At 29.8% G+C, this 26,273-nt stretch overlaps 1 protein-coding gene across 3 annotated transcripts in view; it reads right to left on the bottom strand.

The window, feature by feature from the left end:
• Positions 1 to 23,198, bottom strand: part of LOC143198891 (band 7 protein AGAP004871) — a 165,740-nt gene extending 142,542 nt beyond the window's left edge. For all 3 annotated transcript variants that reach the window (XM_076408503.1, XM_076408504.1, XM_076408505.1), the window contains exons 1-3: positions 23,007 to 23,198; positions 15,413 to 15,530; positions 8,695 to 8,709 (exon numbers count right to left, since the gene is read on the bottom strand). In XM_076408503.1, the coding sequence (XP_076264618.1) occupies positions 8,695 to 8,709; positions 15,413 to 15,479 (82 nt within the window). In that variant the 5' untranslated portion in view covers positions 15,480 to 15,530; positions 23,007 to 23,198. The remainder of the gene's footprint in view (positions 1 to 8,694; positions 8,710 to 15,412; positions 15,531 to 23,006) is intronic.
• Between the last annotated feature and the right edge of the window lie 3,075 nt (positions 23,199 to 26,273).

The raw sequence follows: 26,273 nt of genomic DNA, 5'->3' as shown, positions 1-26,273 counted from the left end.
ATATTGCTTTAAAACTGCGTTGAAAAGAGCATTTCAAAAAGATAATTAGAGAATGGAAGAAGAAGAGAAGTAAGAGCCAATGGGTGTTTCCAAATACATTATAGTCTCCTAGTTTAATAAGTCTTAGATTTAAGTACACAGTCTTCCAACCAATAGGTAGATTTCTACACAGAACTCTGTGGAGAATTTGTTCACCTTTCACTCGACAGACCTCTGAAATCGGTCCTCAACTATGCACTGATTGTTGTATCTTAAACGAATAACTTCATTTCTAAAACGATCTCGGAGAGAAACAGATAAAATTTGTCATAAACATCGCATTTGAAAAACCTCAAGCTTACAGATCAATGGGTGGATTCATTGAGTACAGAAAATGATTCCCGGAATTTTTATCAGTTCTTTAATAAAACTAAACACTCATCACTTATCTCAACCGAATTATCAGTTATGAGCGTTAATTAAATATTAAATATTGGAAAAAAATCAACAGCTGCTGCTATATATACACTGCTATATACATATAGAAATATTTACAATAAGGCTTCAATTATCTAACAAATCTACAAACAAGATGTTTCATACGATGTTTCGCTATAATTATTTGTATCAAGATCGTCTTTAAATTACAGTTAACTAGCGACCCGCCCCGGCTTCGGACGGGTGCAATGCTGATACTAAATTAAATACACTACAGAAAAAATATGAACGTTGTATATAAAAACATAGCGGCCCGCTCCGACTTTGCACGGGCATAATATATATATGCCTATGTCACTCAATGAAAACATGATTAAAATCGATCCAGTATTTTTGGTTCATTCATTACTACCCTTGGCCTGCACACATTAAATTTGGAGTAAAACAATTCCTCTTCCCCTATACTTACTATGAAGATTTCCTGCTATCTTTGGAATATCTAAATTCATACAATTTTTATTACATTACACATTTTTAAACGCAAATTTTAAATTTGTAATATCTCCGAAAATATTTGTTTAATTTACATGCTGTAAGGAACCATATTGATCTATATTAATTGCACACTGTATTTAAGGTACTTAATTCGATAAGGATTAATGCCGTATTGTTTAAAATAGCTTCGTAAATAAGCCATTTTCTCACGTAAAAAGTAAACAATAAAAATGGTTAATGTGGGTCTTTTTATGGTGTACAATACTGTAGTACATTAATTTGATCTAACTCGTAGGGTTAGGCAGCGTTTTTGCTAATTGCTAAATAAGCCTAAAAAATAGGTTAATTTACGACATCACGTTAGAAACCTCTAAAATTAGCAATGTTGCCTTAGTATATTATGCATGTATTATACATATAAACCTTCCTCTTGAATCACTCTATCTATTGAAAAAAACCGCATCAAAATCCGTTGCGTAGTTTTAAAGATTTAAGCGCACATAGGGATATAGGGACAGAAAGGGCGACTTTGTTTTATACTATGTAGTGATATATCATAACTAAGAATATCAAAAAATGTTAACCTTTTTACAATCATTCGTTACAGAGCAGACATCAAAAAGAATATATAGAAAACATCAAAAAGAATATATAGAAACAGCTACGGAATAATTATTTATATAGAACATCATAAAAATTATAAAAAAAATTACATTAAGCATGTTCGTAATTTTTAAATTGGATATTCAGAATCTTGATGTTTGTGATATATTTCTTTTGCAAAAAACCTGGAATACATATTTTTTTCAGCCTAATTAGAATACATTCATAAGGTAAGACAGAATAATAAATAACCAAATCAATATTCTAGAAATAAATTATAAAAATTACAAATTAATACATATGTAGTATACGAGGGTGGTCTGATAAGTATTTAGCATACAACAGGAAACGAACATTTTGTGACAAGCGAAATACAATACAATGAAATAAATATGAATGTTTGATTTGTTGTAGTACTTTTCAGTTAAATTATTTCAGACCTTCTGGTGAGCTCCTATCGGATATTTCAAATTCAAACAAAAAAGAGTATTAATCCAGAATAATTTTATGTTGTAAATGTAAATCGCCCAATGTTTATATGGGGTTCTATATAAAGACATAACACCTTAATTAGAAGCATATTTTCAAATTAAACAGTAACAAATATTTACCGAAAGACCGTAACTCAAACCCTACTCTTGCACCCAACAGATAACGATCTAGTTGTTCCGAATTTAAAATGGCCTCTCGAAACTGCTACATACGATACAACGATGGGATTCGGTCGACATAAATCACTGCTTATTCCATTCCGTTGTTTGTATAAAGTCATAATCCCAACTAATTAGCAAATAGATATAATAATCGATGTGATCGTCTCGAATTTGGATACCTTATAATAAATCGCAGTTAATTTCAAGTATTGTCTTCATTGGTAGTTTACCCATTTGTCAGGAATATCACCAATTAACTATTGTAATTATTTAATATCGTTAATCAATATATATGTCATGTAAGACAGCCCAGACCTTTTTTTAACCTGAATGGTGAACGAGTGAGACGGGTTGGTCTGTTTTTATCCTCAGTGTCGCTTTGTATAACCGTTCAACCAATCACCTCTTTATTAATAGTTAATAAAAAGTTATTAGTAAATTAATAGTTTTTTTATATTTAGACCCTCTTTCACGAAACCCGTTTTCATCTCAGAAAAGCAGCTATACATAAAAACAACATAAAAATTAATCCAATATCAAGAACTAGACTTATATTTAGCAAATTTATAACTATATTGTAATTTAAAATACGTATTAATAATATTGTAAATGAGAAATGACACGAAATATATATAGAACCATGAGTTTGTAGCATTTGTATGGGCATAAGTTTTGTCAAAATACAGGGTGTCCCAAGAAACTGCATGAAAGTTTAATTTATCCTAACACGAAAGTATTGTACCGTGATAAAATAACTGTTATTTCATCGAATTCTCCATGTATTTATGTACTATTCTGTTAAGTTGCGACACGATGCTAACTCATTTTCTAGCGTTTTTTGGGATGCAAAACAAACGTAATGCCATTTTGGAAATATTTCTCCAAGAAAAATGCAAATCTCGCACCATCGCTCGTTTCAAAGAGCTTAGTTATTATAATCGACCTCCAAAGAGTGGAAGAAAATGCCCCGTCAACACTTCTGCTAACCGCAAAATCATCAAGAAGCTAATGCAACGAAATTCGAGGATCTTCATAAGAAAAACCACGGGTGATCACGGCCGAGAAGCTGTTCAACGTTGAGTAAGCGCATAGCCAACAAAATGGTAAGAGATGGTCCGCTGAGACTTCTGACATGTCGGCTATAGTTAAAAACCGCATGGTGCCGAGCCCATTTTCCGATATTCATCTTACTGAAGAGACAAGATATATAACTATGGATGCATAAAAGATGGATAAAAGAGTAGACATAATTAACGAAGAGGGAGTTGCATTGTCCGCAGGCGTTGGGTATTGTACCACCGTACTACTACCAATATCTTGGAAACCAGCACTCAAAAGTGGAGATAATCAAGCAATACGTCTAAACACAATATGCGGGTATCAAGCGTGCCAAAATCATACGAATTTAACACACGTAACAAGAAATTGAAGACAAATAACAAAACCTGAAGATAATCTGCATCAGAAATAACAAAAATCACAAAACATACTTAAAATTCAGAAATTTGACAGCTATAAACTGACCATAGAAAACTGACTAAATGATAACTGACTAAAATAATTTTAAAGTGGTTCTCAAATAATCAATTCCCGATGCTTTCCTAAGAAATATACAAGATCAAACGTTTCCTTGATTCCCAAAAAAAGGATCTTTTAAATTTAATGAATATCGCCCTCCACAAATGCTTTCAAATAATAATTAACAAAAGATCCCAAACAACTGTACCACGCCGTTCGAAATTCTCCCGGAATATTTCATTACTATCCTATTCTAATGAATTAGATATAAAACTTTCCAATCCCACTTTATACACAGTCACGTACTTCAAACTTCCTAATTGAATGAGGGGGGGTAACCGATATTCATTAGAAGGCTCGAGGGGTACGCCCTAACTCATTGAGTGCTGTTTAATACAGGTGATTATTGATGCCAATCTAAATTCTCCTTGAAACCTTCATCCGTATATCGCCAAGTACTCGATTACTTATTTATTAACCAAAATTTTATTATAATAAAACACATTATATATTAAAAGTACATCAATACCACGGGTCATCACAAAAGTGGACTTTAAAGCATTGAATTTCAATTCTTTAGGCCGCAATTAGATGAAAAATATATATACCATGAAAAAGTTTGCTTTTTTATTTAGGAAACCTCTTGAACGATATTATTCAAAATATGTGATGTTAATTTTTAACTGAAAATAAAAGCATTTAAATGAACATTTTAATCATTTCTTTTATGTTCATAGAAACTATCTCTTAATAAACCCCAAATATAATCTCCCTTCATGTTTTCATGGTACTGGCCTTGATAACGTTATTCGAAGCTCATAATGTCCTGATGAAGATGTTCTCTTTGCTCTTCTGAGTACGCTCCCGTATTGTTTTTGAATTTATCTATGCAACATATGAACATTTAATGACATCTTGCAGCCCATGGCCTTAAAATTTTTTAGCATATTTTCAACCAGCTTTTTGTGGTTTTCCACTTGTTGTTTCCTAAAAACTCAGAAACGACTACTTTGAAACTGTTCCAACTCGCAACATAAGATATGTGAAATGATAACTTAAAATAAACACATCTACCAACAAAAAAAATTACATCTATTATTTTAAAGATCGAAGAGTTGAATAAATAAGCAAAGAACGAAGCAATTTAATTAAAAATTTAGGTAAAGAAATTATTCAATAAATCAACCTGATGCAAATTAATACATAAATGAAGTAATGAATACATGCAGCTATTAAAATGAAACTTAATACATTATTTACATAGATGGATCACATAGGACTATATTAACAATAATATTGTAAATGTTTTATAGTATTAATTATTAAAGTGTTTAACAGTATTAAGGTGTTTAACAATTAACTCAATAAGGTATGTAACTTTTATTAATTATATTGATTATTTAATAGTTTATTTAATTATTGTAAATAAATTCCTTTAATATACCTTTATAAATTGCAATAAATAAATTACCTAATAGTGTTCGTTATTATTTTAATACACAAGCTAAAGTCAAATATCAATTTCAAAATTGTTTTAATCATATATTCCGTGTTTTAAAATATAGACATGGTATTAGTTCATTTATTATTCCATATTTATGTTTATAACATAAAAGTAAAGAAAGATTATCTATACTTATATTTTAAGTTATTATTGCACTTCTGAAAATAACCTTACTTGTGATGGTTTTGTTATAATATCCAGTGGTGTGAAACTTAACGGAAATTAACATCATAAAATGCAATTATCTTTTGGATTTCCCTATAGAAAAACGAGTTTTCGAAACTAAAGTTTTAACAACCCCTAAATTTTAAACCTTGAGGTAACTTTCCAGCACTAAGTTTCTTAAGAACCTGTACAAATCTTAGTTAAAGGCACCCATTTAATGAAACACTAAAATGATGGTTACCTATTAGAGACATATACCAAATAATCCTCTCTATATAGCTCCTCGAAAACGGCCACAGCGATTTTCATTCATTAGTAAGATACTGAGTTTCCAAATATCGAGACAAATGGGAATTTCCAGACTAGTCTGGATATATCCAGACTGAGCTTTAAACTTCTAATTGGATGTGGGCCATAGATATGTAATCGATAAACGTTAGGAACAACTAAGTAAAGTTTAAACGATAAACGACCATAGTGTAAATTATCTTTTCCGTATAGACTATGTGCGAATGAAGGTATGGGGCCAGTTAATAGAAATTCAATTTCATTTAGTTAGTTGTATTTATTTATTTCTATGTTACGGGTATTGGTGTTAATATTTTATGTTTTATGTAAAAATAGTAGATTAACTATAATAGACTAATAACTATATAATATTGCTAGTTTTTTGGGTAAAATCAATTTATAATGTAATTTATTATTTATCCATGAATCGAGATAACCAAATAAAATTTTTATGATTGGTATCAAATTCCTTCACATCAATATGGGTAATTTGGCCTGTATCATAATTTATATAGTATCATAATGTATATAGTGTTTTTATTTGTCTTAGCGTACTATGCCTTAGAATTTCGTTGTAGATGGTGCTTGCATTCGGTTAATCTGTGTACCAAATGCATGTAAAACTGCTGAAGTCATAATGATACCAAAATATAGTAAAAATGCTGTCTAAAAAAATGTGTTAAATCATACCGCCCTATTTCTTTATTGCCAGTTATGGCTAAACTCTTTGAGAAAGTGATTTTTAAACCTCGAAACTATTCTCGAGCTTTGAAAGAAAGATATTAAAAAAAATAGACTGCAAATGGTGATTAAATGAAACTAAATTTATACACATTGAATTCACGAACAAGAGGATCACGCCACAACATGAGCTTATTAACGACAGGCAAATTCCATATGTCAAGACAGCAAAATATCTTGACATGACCTTGAATACCAGGCTCAGACGGAAGTAGCATATAAAAAAACACAATAAACTCAACATCAAGTTCAAGAAAATGTATTAGGTGCTTGGCCAAAACTCCCAGCTATCAACCTACAGCAACCTTATTTTATATCAGCATATACTGAGATCAGTGTAGAGCTATGGAATTTGGCTGTAAGGCTGCGCCAGTGACTCTATTGTTCAAGTGATTCAAAGGTTCCAAAATAAGAAGTTTACTGTGAATGCGTGTTGATATGTACGCGTATGTGAAATTATATCAGAAGATTTACCGATTCGCACGAAGGAAGACTAATTCTAATCAAATATATTTTATAAAATTGTTGCCAAACCAAAAATATCAGAAGTATATATAGAAGTTTATATTAGTTAGTATTGCATTTATGTTTTCCTTGCTAAATTTTTGGTCCATTTTTTAATAATTAAATGTTGATTCATATATTTAGTCATACAATTATACGACATAATACGATGAGCATCAGTTATAGGTAAAGCTAAGGTAGTTCGATTGATTTAACAAAACAATATGTTTTATATAACAACAACAACTTAATAAACATATGAACGTTTGTAGAAGCAAACATTTATAATAAGGAGATGATTTTTTAATATAATAAGTTGATACATGAGAGCGGTATCCATTTTATTTGTCACGAAAATCGTCGACGGGACTTATGATAACATTTTCAACGTAAATCTTAATAATAGTGTACTTAATAATAATATCAGTGTACGGCTAGTAAAATACTACATCAAGAGATTGGAAAGAAAGTGATAGTTATAAAAATTCGGTCATATATAATACCCTTTGGTAAACGTTATTTTGACCTAGTTACGAAGTTTACACCCCTATATGAAATTGAGTTACTAAAAGATCAGTGCAATAATATCAGAGATAATATATCCTCTAAGCAAACGATAAGATTTTTTACTCATCTGACAAAATTGTAGTAAGAGAGACTTTTTTAAAGATTTCAAAATTCGTGCTAAATAAATGTTACTAACAAAATGTAAAATTATTTTTCCATTATAGACAATTAAACGCTTTTGGATATTTTCTTCCTTTTTTTGTAATGTCTTTAGGAATAGCTTTATAATTATCAAGAGATATAATTATTAGAAATATTATATATTTTTTCTGCGAATTATATTTCCGTTAATCAAAGCTCTAATATTACAAAATTGTAAGCATTTGTCAGTTTTCTCATTTTTCGCTAGACAATATTGAACAATATTGCTATATTCTGCTGTAAAAAGAAAATAACAATCCAGCAATACTAACATGAAAGTGGATTCGATTTCGATCGAACTGACACTTGGTTGCGAAAGGTAAATTAAGATTTAATCCAAAGAAAACATCAGAGATATAACAAGGACTGACAGAAAAGACTTCAATATTACATCACTAGCAAATTACATATAAAGGAGATAATACAATTGGAAAGGACACTAACAGCATATGGAGTCCACAAGACAAGCAAAGAAAATACGGGAAGCAAGGATGAAAAGGAAAAATCTAGGATCAATGTATCAAAGCAATACTTCATAGAAGAAGAAAAATCGAATGAGACAAAGAGACTGAGAAAAAAAAAAGTTAAAGAATATATATATATATATATATATATATATATATATATATATAGTAAAACATGTCTTCTAATAAATAAATGAATCATCTATAATATTACTAGTTAATAAATATTCTATTATATAACACCTAACTATAAGAATAAAAACATAGTATTTTAATGAATATCAATTATCCCTGGAACAGTCGTTCTAAAAGGTTCAGTGAAGATCGTAATAATTTCGGTTCAGATAATTTGAAACCCGACAGACCAACATAATAACCATTTATATTCATTATAACGAAATAAGAAAAATCCCCCACTCTGAACGCAACCAAAGTAAATTTAAGCAAGTCTCGTAGGCTATCAACTTCCCACTCAAACAACGGAGAATACAAATTCAACCGAGAATTTTCACCTGCTAAACTAAAGCAACTTTAATGATGACGAGAGCGGGGTTTAGTGAAGTTGTCGGGTCTTACGCAACTTTCTTCTTGATCTCTTCTCGCTGTTATGCTTGTGTTAACTAACTATACTTACCATGTGCTGCACCACCTAAAACAGAAAAACTAAGTTAAACAGTTTTCTAATAATAAGATTCTACCAATTTCAGTTAAAAATAATCATAAGTATATGATATACAGTCTAAAGTATTTGAAGCATTTTATTTATAACCGCTAGAGTAAATAATACTGCATTTTGTTGTTCTTTTCAATAATCTCCATTCCTTAAATCCCACAGAAATGCGAAAATCGACCAAGAAAATAAAGTACGGGTTTTATAGAAGTTAATGTAAAAACTAACATTGGGAACTATCGACTGACAACTGTCGTTAATCAAAAAACTACTAGACTGAAAATAGCAGTACTTCGGCCATATGTACGCCTGCACTGTTTTTCCATTCGTTGTAACTGACGAAATTGTACGAATTCCTTCAAGTATTAATTTTGAGCCTGCAGTACAGATTAGTTCATTTTAAATTGAAAAATGACAAGAGTTTAATTAATTTTATACGAAAATAAATAATGGAATAATGATACAAAACCATTATTCGCTGAAACTTTAATGAAAATGTTTTAACATTCAAAAGGTTAGAAACATCGAGAGACTTCAAAAATATATTCAAAGCCAATCAAAAAAGTGACTTAATAGTTTCCAAGACAAGATAACTACAGTAAGAAGTATTAATTACACTATTACGTTAATAAAAAATACAGAAAAAGCTCCCAAATAACCTATATTTTGGAATATAGCCTTCCTTGGACTGTTTTTTTTTTATTTTAAAACAATGTGTTAACTGTCACATTCACTTCAGCTCGAAATAAAAATATTCATTATCGAGAGACTTCAAAAATATCTTTAAAGCCAATCAAAAAAGTGACTTAATAGTTTCCATGATAAGATAACTACAGTAAGAAGTATTAATTACACTATTACGTTAATAAAAAATACAGAAAAAGCTCCCAAATAACCTATATTTTGGAATATAGCCTTCCTTGGACTGTTTTTTTTTATTTTAAAACAATGTGTTAACTGTCACATTCACTTCAACTCGAAATAAAAATATTCATTATCGAGAGACTTCAAAAATATCTTTAAAGCCAATAAAAAATGTGACTTAATAGTTTCCAAGATAAGATAACTACAGTAAGAAGTATTAATTACACTATTACGTTAATAAAAAATACAGAAAAAGCTCCCAAATAACCTATATTTTGGAATATCGCCTTCCTTGGAATGTTTTTTTTATTTTAAAACAATGTGCTAACTGTCACATTCACTTCAACTCGAAATAAAAATATTCATTATCGAGAGACTTCAAAAATATCTTTAAAGCCAATCAAAAAAGTGACTTAATAGTTTCCATGATAAGATAACTACAGTAAGAAGTATTAATTACACTATTACGTTAATAAAAAATACAGAAAAAGCTCCCAAATAACCTATATTTTGGAATATCGCCTTCCTTGGAATGTTTTTTTTATTTTAAAACAATGTGTTAACTGTCACATTCACTTCAACTCGAAATAAAAATATTCATTATCGAGAGACTTCAAAAATATCTTTAAAGCCAATAAAAAATGTGACTTAATAGTTTCCAAGATAAGATAACTACAGTAAGAAGTATTAATTACACTATTACGTTAATAAAAAATACAGAAAAAGCTCCCAAATAACCTATATTTTGGAATATCGCCTTCCTTGGAATGTTTTTTTTATTTTAAAACAATGTGCTAACTGTCACATTCACTTCAGCTCGAAATAAAAATATTCATTATCGAGAGACTTCAAAAATATCTTTAAAGCCAATCAAAAAAGTGACTTAATAGTTTCCATGATAAGATAACTACAGTAAGAAGTATTAATTACACTATTACGTTAATAAAAAATACAGAAAAAGCTCCCAAATAACCTATATTTTGGAATATCGCCTTCCTTGGAATGTTTTTTTTATTTTAAAACAATGTGCTAACTGTCACATTCACTTCAGCTCGAAATAAAAATATTCATTATCGAGAGACTTCAAAAATATCTTTAAAGCCAATAAAAAATGTGAGTTAATAGTTTCCAAGATAAGATAACTACAGTAAGAAGTATTAATTACACTATTACGTTAATAAAAAATACAGAAAAAGCTCCTAAATAACCTATATTTTGGAATATCGCCTTCCTTGGACTGTTTTTTTTTATTTTAAAACAATGTGTTAACTGTCACATTCACTTCAACTCGAAATAAAAATATTCATTATCGAGAGACTTCAAAAATATCTTTAAAGCCAATAAAAAATGTGACTTAATAGTTTCCAAGATAAGATAACTACAGTAAGAAGTATTAATTACACTATTACGTTAATAAAAAATACAGAAAAAGCTCCCAAATAACCTATATTTTGGAATATCGCCTTCCTTGGAATGTTTTTTTTATTTTAAAACAATGTGCTAACTGTCACATTCACTTCAGCTCGAAATAAAAATATTCATTATCGAGAGACTTCAAAAATATCTTTAAAGCCAATCAAAAAAGTGACTTAATAGTTTCCATGATAAGATAACTACAGTAAGAAGTATTAATTACACTATTACGTTAATAAAAAATACAGAAAAAGCTCCCAAATAACCTATATTTTGGAATATCGCCTTCCTTGGAATGTTTTTTTTATTTTAAAACAATGTGCTAACTGTCACATTCACTTCAGCTCGAAATAAAAATATTCATTATCGAGAGACTTCAAAAATATCTTCAAAGCCAATCAAAAAAGTGACTTAATAGTTTCCATGATAAGATAACTACAGTAAGAAGTATTAATTACACTATTACGTTAATAAAAAATACAGAAAAAGCTCCCAAATAACCTATATTTTGGAATATCGCCTTCCTTGGAATGTTTTTTTTATTTTAAAACAATGTGCTAACTGTCACATTCACTTCAGCTCGAAATAAAAATATTCATTATCGAGAGACTTCAAAAATATCTTTAAAGCCAATCAAAAAAGTGACTTAATAGTTTCCATGATAAGATAACTACAGTAAGAAGTATTAATTACACTATTACGTTAATAAAAAATACAGAAAAAGCTCCCAAATAACCTATATTTTGGAATATCGCCTTCCTTGGAATGTTTTTTTTATTTTAAAACAATGTGCTAACTGTCACATTCACTTCAGCTCGAAATAAAAATATTCATTATCGAGAGACTTCAAAAATATCTTTAAAGCCAATCAAAAAAGTGACTTAATAGTTTCCATGATAAGATAACTACAGTAAGAAGTATTAATTACACTATTACGTTAATAAAAAAAACAGAAAAAGCTCCCAAATAACCTATATTTTGGAATATCGCCTTCCTTGGAATGTTTTTTTTATTTTAAAACAATGTGCTAACTGTCACATTCACTTCAGCTCGAAATAAAAATATTCATTATCGAGAGACTTCAAAAATATCTTTAAAGCCAATAAAAAATGTGACTTAATAGTTTCCAAGATAAGATAACTACAGTAAGAAGTATTAATTACACTATTACGTTAATAAAAAATACAGAAAAAGCTCCCAAATAACCTATGTTTTGGAATATCGCCATCCTTGGAATGTTTTTTTTATTTTAAAACAATGTGCTAACTGTCACATTCACTTCAGCCCGAAATAAAAATATTCATTATCGAGAGACTTCAAAAATATCTTTAAAGCCAATAAAAAATGTGACTTAATAGTTTCCAAGATAAGATAACTACAGTAAGAAGTATTAATTACACTATTACGTTAATAAAAAATACAGAAAAAGCTCCCAAATAACCTATATTTTGGAATATCGCCTTCCTTGGAATGTTTTTTTTATTTAAAAACAATGTGCTAACTGTCACATTCACTTCAGCTCGAAATAAAAATATTCATTATCGAGAGACTTCAAAAATATCTTTAAAGCCAATCAAAAAAGTGACTTAATAGTTTCCATGATAAGATAACTACAGTAAGAAGTATTAATTACACTATTACGTTAATAAAAAAAACAGAAAAAGCTCCCAAATAGCCTATATTTTGGAATATCGCCTTCCTTGGAATGTTTTTTTTATTTTAAAACAATGTGCTAACTGTCACATTCACTTCAGCTCGAAATAAAAATATTCATTATCGAGAGACTTCAAAAATATCTTTAGAGCCAATCAAAAAAGTGACTTAATAGTTTCCATGATAAGATAACTACAGTAAGAAGTATTAATTACACTATTACGTTAATAAAAAAAACAGAAAAAGCTCCCAAATAACCTATATTTTGGAATATCGCCTTCCTTGGAATGTTTTTTTTATTTTAAAACAATGTGCTAACTGTCACATTCACTTCAGCTCGAAATAAAAATATTCATTATCGAGAGACTTCAAAAATATCTTTAAAGCCAATCAAAAAAGTGACTTAATAGTTTCCATGATAAGATAACTACAGTAAGAAGTATTAATTACACTATTACGTTAATAAAAAAAACAGAAAAAGCTCCCAAATAACCTATATTTTGGAATATCGCCTTCCTTGGAATGTTTTTTTTATTTTAAAACAATGTGCTAACTGTCACATTCACTTCAGCTCGAAATAAAAATATTCATTATCGAGAGACTTCAAAAATATCTTTAGAGCCAATCAAAAAAGTGACTTAATAGTTTCCATGATAAGATAACTACAGTAAGAAGTATTAATTACACTATTACGTTAATAAAAAATACAGAAAAACTCCCAAATAACCTATATTTTGGAATATCGCCTTCCTTGGAATGTTTTTTTTATTTTAAAACAATGTGCTAACTGTCACATTCACTTCAGCTCGAAATAAAAATATTCATTATCGAGAGACTTCAAAAATATCTTTAAAGCCAATCAAAAATGTGACTTAATAGTTTCCAAGATAAGATAACTACAGTAAGAAGTATTAATTACACTATTACGTTAATAAAAAAACAGAAAAAGCTCCCAAATAACCTATATTTTGGAATATCGCCTTCCTTGGAATGTTTTTTTTATTTTAAAACAATGTGCTAACTGTCACATTCACTTCAGCTCGAAATAAAAATATTCATTATCGAGAGACTTCAAAAATATCTTTAAAGCCAATCAAAAAAGTGACTTAATAGTTTCCATGATAAGATAACTACAGTAAGAAGTATTAATTACACTATTACGTTAATAAAAAATACAGAAAAAGCTCCCAAATAACCTATATTTTGGAATATCGCCTTCCTTGGAATGTTTTTTTTATTTTAAAACAATGTGCTAACTGTCACATTCACTTCAGCTCGAAATAAAAATATTCATTATCGAGAGACTTCAAAAATATCTTTAAAGCCAATCAAAAATGTGACTTAATAGTTTCCAAGATAAGATAACTACAGTAAGAAGTATTAATTACACTATTACGTTAATAAAAAAACAGAAAAAGCTCCCAAATAACCTATATTTTGGAATATCGCCTTCCTTGGAATGTTTTTTTTATTTTAAAACAATGTGCTAACTGTCACATTCACTTCAGCTCGAAATAAAAATATTCATTATCGAGAGACTTCAAAAATATCTTTAAAGCCAATCAAAAAAGTGACTTAATAGTTTCCATGATAAGATAACTACAGTAAGAAGTATTAATTACACTATTACGTTAATAAAAAATACAGAAAAAGCTCCCAAATAACCTATATTTTGGAATATCGCCTTCCTTGGAATGTTTTTTTTATTTTAAAACAATGTGCTAACTGTCACATTCACTTCAGCTCGAAATAAAAATATTCATTATCGAGAGACTTCAAAAATATCTTTAGAGCCAATCAAAAAAGTGACTTAATAGTTTCCATGATAAGATAACTACAGTAAGAAGTATTAATTACACTATTACGTTAATAAAAAATACAGAAAAACTCCCAAATAACCTATATTTTGGAATATCGCCTTCCTTGGAATGTTTTTTTTATTTTAAAACAATGTGCTAACTGTCACATTCACTTCAGCTCGAAATAAAAATATTCATTATCGAGAGACTTCAAAAATATCTTTAAAGCCAATCAAAAATGTGACTTAATAGTTTCCAAGATAAGATAACTACAGTAAGAAGTATTAATTACACTATTACGTTAATAAAAAAACAGAAAAAGCTCCCAAATAACCTATATTTTGGAATATCGCCTTCCTTGGAATGTTTTTTTTATTTTAAAACAATGTGCTAACTGTCACATTCACTTCAGCTCGAAATAAAAATATTCATTATCGAGAGACTTCAAAAATATCTTTAAAGCCAATCAAAAAAGTGACTTAATAGTTTCCATGATAAGATAACTACAGTAAGAAGTATTAATTACACTATTACGTTAATAAAAAATACAGAAAAAGCTCCCAAATAACCTATATTTTGGAATATCGCCTTCCTTGGACTGTTTTTTTTTATTTTAAAACAATGTGTTAACTGTCACATTCACTTCAACTCGAAATAAAAATATTCATTATCGAGAGACTTCAAAAATATCTTTAAAGCCAATAAAAAATGTGACTTAATAGTTTCCAAGATAAGATAACTACAGTAAGAAGTATTAATTACACTATTACGTTAATAAAAAATACAGAAAAAGCTCCCAAATAACCTATATTTTGGTTCTGTCACATTCACTTCAGCTCGAAATAAAAATATTCATTATCACAAACGTTTGAATGTCAAAACGCTGGACATATATGTTATATTAACTAAGATATTTTAGTTCGTTCATTATATTACATAATGTAATTTCTTACCTCCAAATACATGCTTGGTAAAATCCTCCGTATTGCTGTTGCTACCATTTATCACAGCCGTCGACATGCTTATGGTTTCTGGTGGAGATGGTGTAACCCGTACTTCGTTTCCCGCCACCTAATTAAAAGTAATTTATCAACATAAAAAAATGAAGAAAATCGAGCAGAGATATTACGATCGTTTCCTTGTTAAATTATGTTTAAAATTGAATAAAAACGCTTCGAGATTGCGCCTTATTTAAAGCTTATATTCATTCACACGATTATTAGTATTCGATAGTTGCATTATATGTTTATATATATAGATATAGTTTTCTATATTATCGTATGATCATAAATTACCTAATGTCTAAGCCGTTTTTGACAAATTGTTATTATTTCTTTTGAAATAATTTGAGACTTCATTCCTACAATCGCCCTACAATCCTTCAACTCATCAAAAGGGATGAGGTAAATAGTCTGAACTGCGATATCTTTCGTTTAAATTTCAGTAATCTAGGACAATGTATCTACAACTTCAGAATTTTCCAAATACCAGAAACTCCGGAATTAGGCGATTTTTGAAAATGTTTATGCTTTAAGTAACATTATCTGACATTTTAAAACCTTACAGGATCAGCTGCATAAATTATGTTAAGGAAAGCTTGCAGTATTTATAAAATTATTGCGAATCTCAGGAATTGATCTCCCAGGAACCTTACCGACTGCACAATTTATGAAATTGTTGAGACTAAAAATACAAGTTTTTAATCAACTTTAAAACGGATTTATTTTCGTGAAAGGAAGTTATTACATTTTGACTCTAGATACCAAGATGCAATATTATAAATTCCTCATTGTTTTAAAACAAACAAAACATATATTTTAAACACGTGATTGGATTAAATTTATAGTAAACTCAAATATATTGTTTCGTAAAAATAAAAACAGTACTAAGAACCTTTCTAAATGCCCGTTTTATTCGAAATTCGTTTAGCACCCTGTTCAGTACTCATTTGTGCGTAATCTTCTCCGTATCCATCCAATTTCACCGGCCGCCCTTTTTCGGCACCGACAAATAAACCGCCGACGCTTTACAGTCGATACGATTGGATTTTCCACGTTTCGCCACTAATAGACAATTAATTGCCGTCTATCGAGCTAGCGGCTTCGTAATGCAACGTGTCAACGGTTGCATAATAATAACATAGTAAAACTATGTAGAGATATAATTGAGGGTTTATCTATGAACATTTTCTGGATTTATTGATGATTCCTTATAGTAGATATAAGTATTACTATTTTGTAGTCAACATGGGCTAAATACTTAATACTGATAAGTGAATACCGTAAAGAAACACACAAACAACAATCATATTAGAAATGTGCAGTCTTTATAAAGGTCATATTTGTGTGACATTCTTCCTATAGTGTTATAAATCACGTATACACAAAGGCTATACCATTGTGTTCACAACTAAATATTAGAATAAACAATACATGATCATATTTTCGCTTAAAAATGAATTTGTTGAAAAATATTGATACAATATATTTAAATCAAAAAAATTTCATCATCTTCTATTTCTTCCTATCTTTCTGATAACAAGACGATTCTACGCCAACAAACGATGTTGGTTTGGCACCATTTCGAGACTGTGTGCAAACCAAGTCATACTGTATCGATCTAAATAAGAGATAATCAAAAGGCACGATATATGTCGTTTGATTTAAGAAATTGGTAGTTTTATTCGATTTAAACGTTTTCTAATCACATCGTAAACACAGAAAACTTTATATCCATGAATATTCCATTTCAGTGTGAATGGAGAGCTCTTCCGAAATAGCCCTTGACTTTTTCCGCTAAATAATAGATTCACTTTGCTCCAGCAGCCACAAGAAGGCACAGAAAAATCTGCTCATTTTGTCTGGCAAGCAATAAAACCGAGATGTTGAGGCGGTTCGAAATGATATTTTTAATAAATTCGTGTGATAGCCGTTTTCTCAACATTTGAATTTTTCCTATTACGTATAAACGCCTGAAAACACTTAATTTATTAACCGTTAACTTATCTGAATGTTTATTGCGACTTTGAGCTGTATTGTTTTCCAATAAGTCTAAAAATGTATTCTCTTCAGGCCTGTTTAGTCCTCCATGCAATTCTTTATAATTGACACCACTTTTAAATCATTAAAACCAAGCGTTATAATTCAGATATGATTCTGTACAAATAGAAGAAAAATGTCAAAACATTGTGATTAAATATAATTCGCGACATGATTTTAACACATAGAGATCCACTAAACACCTAGTTATCAGCCAATCAGATGCAATAATTCGCGAAGAATAATCTGCATTACAAAACAAAAGTATATTTCCATTAAGTAAACTCAATAACTCACACATATAAGGAATCAAAACTAAATGTTTAATAACTGTTGAGTTGCCAAGGAGGGAAAACAATGTTGTAAACAAAAAAAAATTTATTGCCCCTCTTCTTTGCGTAAATTAATATACAAAGACGAGTTTGTTTATTCACATGTTAAGTAATGGTGAAAATAATTATGAAGTTAATTAAAATGACTTACTAAATCGTATGTCCGGATGGGCTAAGACTCATCGGACTCAACCGATTATTATGCACACGTCATATAAGAATACTACTGTTCTTGTTTCTAACTTACTACTTCTTCTTTCTCAACTCTCACACTTCCGTTTCTTTTACATTTCATTGTCCTTTTGCTACTTCATTCTTGTTCTGTTTTTCGCAGTGTTCTTTTACTGATGTTCTGTCCTTAGTTCTTTCAGTCTTTCATTTTGATTCTCATCCTCGAGACGTCGATTTAAACGTTTTCTAATCACATCGTAAACACAGAAAGACTTTATATCCTTAAATATTCCATTTCAGTGTGAATGGAGAGCTCTTCCGAAATAACCCTTGACTTTTTCCGCTAAATAATAGATTCACTTTGCTCCAGCAGCCATAAGAAGGCACAGAAAAATCTGCTCATTTTGTCTGGCAAGTAATAAAACCGCGATGTTGAGGCGGTTCGAAATGATATTTTTAATAAATTCGTGTGATAGCCGTTTTCTCAACATTTGAATTTTTCCTATTACATATAAACGCCTGAAAACAGTTAATTTATCAACCGTCAACCTATCTGAATATTTATTGATACTTTGAGATGTATTGTTTTCCAATAAGTCTAAAAATGTATTCTCTTCAGGCCTGTTTAGTCCTCCATGCAATTCATTATAATTGACACCACTTTTAAATCATTAAAACCCAGCGTTATAATTCAGATATGATTCTGTACAAACAGAAGAAAAATGTCAAAACATTGTGATTAAATATAATTCGCGACATGATTTTAACACATATAGATCCACTAAACATTTAGTTCTCAGCCAGTCAGATGCAAAAATTCGCGAAAAGTAATCTGCCTTACAAAACAAAAGTATATTTTCATTAAGTAAACTCAACAACTCACACATATAGGGAATCAAAACTAAATTCAATAAACTAAGGTACGAACTGTTTTAGAGTTAGTACCTGTTTTCGGTATAATTTTCGTCAAATTCAAATTTCATAATCTTATATAGAAATTATTCTAAAAACTTTTCAAGTCCTTTTAAAATAAAACTGATTTTATAATTTGAGATATTTATGAGAGATTACAGAAATTAATAATAGAAAACAAAATGATAAAGAATTGCACAATTTTATTTAAAAATAGTTTTATATATGTTACTTCTAACATGGTAAAATGCTAAAATTTTATTGATTACAAAATATATTATTTACAATTTGATTTTGTGTACAAAACACTCTTTCAAGGAAACATTTAATTTTAATAAAATTAAACAATAATTAATAAACTAATTTAGATGTAATAAATTATCCAGAATTCAAAGAGATACATAACGAAAAGGTAGCAAAGGTTTATAACAGCAAAAATGTTACATCAGGACACAATTACGTATATAAATCGAATGGAATTTTCTTGGAATTCTGTTTAAATATAATTTATAAAGTGTATAAATTATAATAACATTAAGGCATAAAGTCTTGACTTGTATTTTCAGGGGGCTGTCGTTTTTAATATTTAATTAGATTCACATCGCGGAAGAATAATTAAAAATAAATATTCATCTAGAGAAAATTAGATTATAATTGTGTTTTGAACACTTGTAATCAATGATCTACGTATATAGCAGGTTGACCCGATTATCTGGTTTGATATATGCCTGTAAATGTCAGCTTTAATGACAAATCCATACGACATTTCGAATTAACAACGGCCAGAGGATCCGGAAAGCCTGGTTATTTGAAAACCCAACCGAAAACTGAACTTTAAAATAGTGTTTGATCATTTTTATTATTTATTCACCTACACATTAAAACCTGCTTAACTACAGACAAATTGAAATGATATTTGTTATAATTACTCTAGACTATCAAAATAAACATAAAAAACTTTCTTTTTATTTTTTACATATTCGTTCTAGCAGGGTTTTGCATCAAAATTAATTCCGAGATACTTAGGGCTACGTGAACTTCATATGCACAGATTTACTTTCGTAAATTTTTGTTTCCAGATGTGATATTTTCAATTTGTCGTATATAACATGTGTAGAGTACGTACAGAACGGGCCCCAATACACTTCCTTGTGGTACACCTACTTTAGCTTATTTTAGTGTAGAGTAGGCTTTCTCATGTAGGACTCTCAACATTGTGGCTATAAAATAATAATTCAATAGTTTAGTATGTTGTTTCGGTAATATTTTCTATAGCTTACGAACAAGGCTACAAATAATATAGCTGAACATTTTCTTTCATAGGCTTTTTCATTTACATCCTTTATTATATGTTTAAACCACTTAAACTTTTAAAAATGTAACCTTTATTCTGCATATTTTGTTCTTCAAAATACAAAATCAAAAAATCTAAATATTCAATAACACAACAAGTAATTAGAAAAGTGTGCCGCGTAATTGTGCGCATGCAACAAATCCGAATTCCTTCAACAATTAGTTGCGATATGCTGACGTTATGAAGCTTGATGACGTACATTGGCTGTGTTATGGACTGGTTGAACCAGCTCGAATATTTTCTTCTATTCTTAAATTCTAACAATATATTAATTACCTACTGTATACTATATGTGAAAGATTTAATTAATATATACAAAGTATATTCAGACACCTACACATAATCAAAAGCTTGAAACGGTCATCAAATTCGTACGTGCAACATCGTCTTCGAAAGGTGTACATAAACGTCGTATCAATTTGAAGCATAGATGGGAAAAGAACACATTAAACAAGTCAAATGCAGCAGTAACGAACATAAACGGACAAGTAACAAACATAAAAGGTCGTAGAATCGTATGGCCGGTCGCTAATGAAATAAATTTAACGTTATTTATACGGTCGGTAATGATAAAATCGATTCGTCCCTCGCCCCACCCCACAACGCCAGGATATCGACCGCATTTCGTAGAAAAAATCAACTTCATTCTTATTAGCGCCACTATTTAGCTTCCATACAAACACATAGCAGCTAATTGTACAAAAAAATATCGCTAAAAAGCTTGACAGCAATAAGACAATTTAAAAACGACAATAAAACAGATAAGTTATGATTTATTACACTGAAATATTAATCAAATCTTGGACTAGCGTTTAGTTGAACTTAATTAAATATATTTCATACATTTGTCGCAAAATTCTGACCTCGTTAAAATATTATTAACTTATTTCAGTATTTTGAGTCCAGTGTTTTCCGTACAAAACTTTCCTTCCTTCCGAAGAACATCAGTCTATTTTTGGTATTTATTACATTGTTCCTAATTGTTTGATTCTTTTGAGTTGTGTCCTATTATGGTGTTATCCAAGAGCTGTATTACTTCCATATTAACATGAAAATAGAGCGTGTACTCATGATTTCCGAATTGACAGTATATATCTGAAGATATTAGTGTAAGTAATTAGTCGCGTAGTATTTGGGCGCACCCACAACACTTCTCAAGATATATATGTCAAATGGGTTCCAATACTTGGTTGTATAATTATTATGTTCTGATAATTATGATTTTTCTCCAATAAACCAATATATTTTCCTGTATTTTTTGTTGTTGCTATATGAAATGAATGCATTATTTATAGTTATGAGTGCTTGTGCAGTCTGATTATATATAAACTACACATACACAGATTTACTTTCGTTAGTCTTTAATTTCCCGGTTGGAATCCAATTACATATATTGTCACTAGCCTGTTTTAATTTTCGAGTGACTTCATCAGCCAATGTAGCCATCGTGATATTTTCCATTTGTGGTATATCACAAGTGTTTAGTAGGTAAAAAATTGGCCTCAATACACTTCTTTGTGGTACACAAAATTATGTTAATAGCAAATATTTCTCCTTCAGTAAAGTGGACCTTTTTTATGTTTTGTACATTCAATTCATTCAGAGAAATTCTAAGAATAACGAGAGACTATTAACTTATGGTTTTGCAGGTAATTCATGAACATAATTCTTTCTATATCCCAAAAAAATATATAAAAGCCAACATTTTCTTATCCCAATTGTGAGTCATAATTTCTTATTTTCTTGTTCTGGCTTCACTCAGTTTATAATGTTCTTTTCTTTTGTGTAGTTTAGGGGTCTAATTTATTAGATAAGAAAATCACTTGGCTATCAAAAAAGATGTCTCATCGGCTCGTTGTCGAGTGTTCCGGATAAAGGGGGTGCGTGTAACGGGATTAGACGGTGCAGATGCAGAAATGGATTTCATGAACCAGCCTTCTCAGCCACCACCAGGTATCCGAAGAGCCCAGAAAAACAACGTCTCGACAATGAGAATCAGAATGAAAGACTGAAAGAACTAAGGACAGAACATCAGTAAAAGAACACTGCGAAAAACACAACAAGAATGAAGTAGCAAAAGGCCAATGAAATGTAAAAGAAACGGAAGTGTGAGAGTTGAGAAAGAAGAAGTAATAAGTTAGAAACAAGAACAGTAGTATTCTTATATGACGTCTGCATAATAATCGGTTGAGTCCGATGAGTATTAGCCCATCCGGACATACGATTTAGTATGTCATTTTAATGAACTTCATAATTATTTTCACCATTACTTAACATGTGAATAAACAAACTCGTCTTTGTATATTAATTTACGCAAAGAAGAGGGACAATAAATTGTTTTTTGTTTACAACATTGTTTTCCCTCCTTAGCAACTCAACAGTTATTAAACATATATATATATAGTATAAAAATATTCATATAAATAACTGGTAATATTTAATCTTAATAACATCTATACATAAAGTTATTAAACATATATATATATATATATATATATATATATATATATATATAGAAATGCTATTGAATAATAAGGAAAATTATTACTCATATTCTGTAGGTGCATACAAATTTAATATTGGCGAGACTCCAATAATTGAAAATTCAGTTGTTTAGGTTAAACAGACGACTCTGCTTTACATTACGCGTAGCCTTGTGTTAACACGATTATCCAGCATTAATTACCATCGTTAATAAGTGCAGCATCAGACGGCCAACCAACATACAACAGCAACTTACTTTGAGTTAGAGCGTTACGACACCTGAACCTCCTCGAAAGCGAATCGGAATTAATGAGTGACACACTGACGATGGCGTGGGCGATCAAAAAAATCCGACTGACCAGCTTAACGAATTTCTTACACTGCAAACCGACGCTTTGCGCGATCAAAACAAACAGTTGACTATCGGCGTCGGCGTCCACGCGTTTATAGGCTCGCCGATTACTTGTCCTATTAGGTTCGAGTCGCCAGCCAGGAGAAAACGACGCGTATTCTTATGCATTGTGGTCTATAATAGGACCAATAGGATAACGGTTTCAATTATAAATAAGTTCTAAGTAATTTAGTCATTATATTTTGATGACATTTAGATATAATGATGAATTTAACAATTTATATATTTATTACATATTTCTTAAGTTCCTCTACATTTATTATTATTAATTATATTCAATAATGGTTACTTGCGCCTACTATGACGAAATATTTTTTGGTCATTATTTAGGTCTAATAGTAATCACTATAAGAGATATAACCCGATAAGCTTCGTAACAACATTCTAATTTAAATAAAATAATGGAACAACAATAATGTCAGCAAATATGACTTATTCTAACGTTATAGTACATTTAAGATTGGGTCCAACTATTTATATTATCACTTTCCTATTCTAATTTTCGTGTGGCTTCTTCACTGTTGTCTCCAACAGGACGAATCACAAATATAACCATCGTGATGTCTATTTCCATTTATCTACACGTATAGAGTAGGTAAATAATTAACCCCAATACACTTCCTTGTGGTACACCTACTTACATTATTATTATATTGTAGAGTATATTGTAGAGTAGGCTTTGTTTGACTCTAAACATTCTCACTGTATTGTAATACTTCGACAGTTCAGTGCGTTAGTTCAGTAACATTTTCTGTGGTTTATAAACAAATTCATTATGTTTAAATATATAACTGAACATACTGTTTTATGTATAATTTTCAAATATTTTGAGGCAAAGGGAGTAATTAATATAACATAAATAGTCCATTCAATAAGACAGTAAACTCACGTCACCTAAATTTATGACGTCAAAATGTCACAACGTTGCCGCATCAACTTTGAGTTTTAGTTCATCTTGCTATATAACAACATTAAAATTTAATTAAAATACTGAAACAATAAGATATCAAATATAATTTATTATAAAATCATAGTATATTTCTACGTACGTATTCTACGTATAATCTATTCAAAGTTATTTTCTACATACGTCATCTAAATTTGTGACATCAAAACGTCACAATGTTGTCGCATCAACTCTGAGTTTTAGTTCAGTTGGGCTTTGATATACAACAAAATTCTAAACTAAATAAAATAATTGAAGATAATTTATTTTAACATTACAGTACATCCGAAAACTATAGTTAATTATACAGCCATAATAGTTTATAGTTTAGTGTTATAACATATTATCACTATTGCTTTCTACAATTTTGCATATGTCTGACAACTGGACGACTTTTACAGGCTCATTCATTTACATGTTTGAACTAATTACACACCATTGTGTTTTTTTTAACTAAAATAAAATGAGAAGGAAAATTTTGTCTGATTCTGAAACGAATTTACAAATTGTGGCAGGCAAAACATTAAACATCTTATTATTATCGAAGCATTACTACATTTAATGATAAAAACACAATAGCTTCTGAGTTATTATATTTAGAGTTATTTTATTATATTTACATTGGACACGTGTCCACACCGCCTATGAGGTAGAGTTCAAGGCGTGATTTCTAGACTTCGGATTTTTCAATTAGAGTAATCACAAATACTAAACAGCGATTTGAAATGTATCAAAACAGACCCAAAGTCCCAAAGCAACGTTTGTCGGTTGTGACAATAAACTAATGTTTTGAAGAATTTTGTACACCTTTGACAACCGGACGAATTTTATAGGCTAGTTCGGTCACATGTTCGGACGTAACAGACCGCATTGTATCTATTTTTAACTAGAATAAAATTTATGTTGTTAAAAATGAAACAAATAACTATGTCTTTAATAACAATCCCAACAATTTGGTTTTCATAATCGGTGGTTCAAGATACGGCATGGGAACTAACATAAAAATTGTGTCAAATAAATGGTTATTCTAGGACGCCAATTTCAATAGAAAATTAAATTTAAAAAAAATAAATGAAACTAATGGTTTTTGTTTTCTCGATAAGAACAAACATCCTCGAAATTTATCCTCCTCGAAAAAAAATGAACAGAAAGTTTTTTTTTTAATAATTAACTATATCTAAAAAAGGCCTCCGCCAATGACCCGAAACTATTGCTAGGTCATACCGTGAAAAATTAATGCCTCTAATGATAGCTCTAAATACTTCAACGTCCATGGAGAAACAATTTCCCATTACATTGCGCAAATATCCATCTGCCGGTTCCCATAATTACTTTTACTAAAACTGCTAAATAAAATAAATCAATCGATGTAAGAAAAGACACGTCACTTCATTTAAAATTCATTATTATGCCGCTATCAATGTATAAAGTTGACGGGAGATATAATATTCGTGTAATAACTAAAACAACGAATAATTAGTTTTGTAGTGATTTTTATCATAATATGTTTACTTGAAAAAGATTTTTTTCACTCTAGTCAGAATTGGTGTAATTTAACTTGTCCAACTATCAACCTTCTGTACTATTAGGTAATACTTGTTTGTTTCTACACAAATAATTACTAAATATGATCTGTAAGCTGTGTAATTTCTTCTACATCAACTACAACTTTTCCATTCTGTTATTTAATAATTTTTATAGCTTTACATAATTGCTTGTTAAGCCTATCTACATTAAGGATCCCAATATTTTGGATCAGGAAAATTCTTTCCGCCATCTACCGTCATAAATCAGAGTAACAATAAAATTATATAATGATTATCTGGCGTTTACATCAGGTAGTTTCAGGCATCTTCTGAAGATGTCGCCACTAGATATTTTTATGTAGCCAATATGTTATTTTTTGTGATTAACAAGAAATGTTATTGTTACTGTTGAAATGTATATGGGAAAAAACACTGGTTAGTTTCAGTTATTTATTTCATATAATGTTACACATGGTCATGAACAAAATATTTATGATTGTCTGAAACACTCTGTAAAAGCTCGTCACATAAAATGGTGAATCCTTTAATTGTTATGTTTATTTAAGTGTATAAAGAGTGTTAAAATTTTGGCCAGCATCCAAGTTCTTAGCTATAAACTCCCCACTGCTAAAGAACAGC

This window comes from Rhynchophorus ferrugineus, unplaced genomic scaffold (genome assembly GCF_030347505.1).
Source record: "Rhynchophorus ferrugineus isolate W39M unplaced genomic scaffold, kcgeb_rfMv2 rfM6, whole genome shotgun sequence".
Taxonomy (NCBI): Eukaryota; Metazoa; Arthropoda; class Insecta; order Coleoptera; family Curculionidae; genus Rhynchophorus; species Rhynchophorus ferrugineus.
This window is presented reverse-complemented; position numbering and strand designations above follow the sequence as displayed.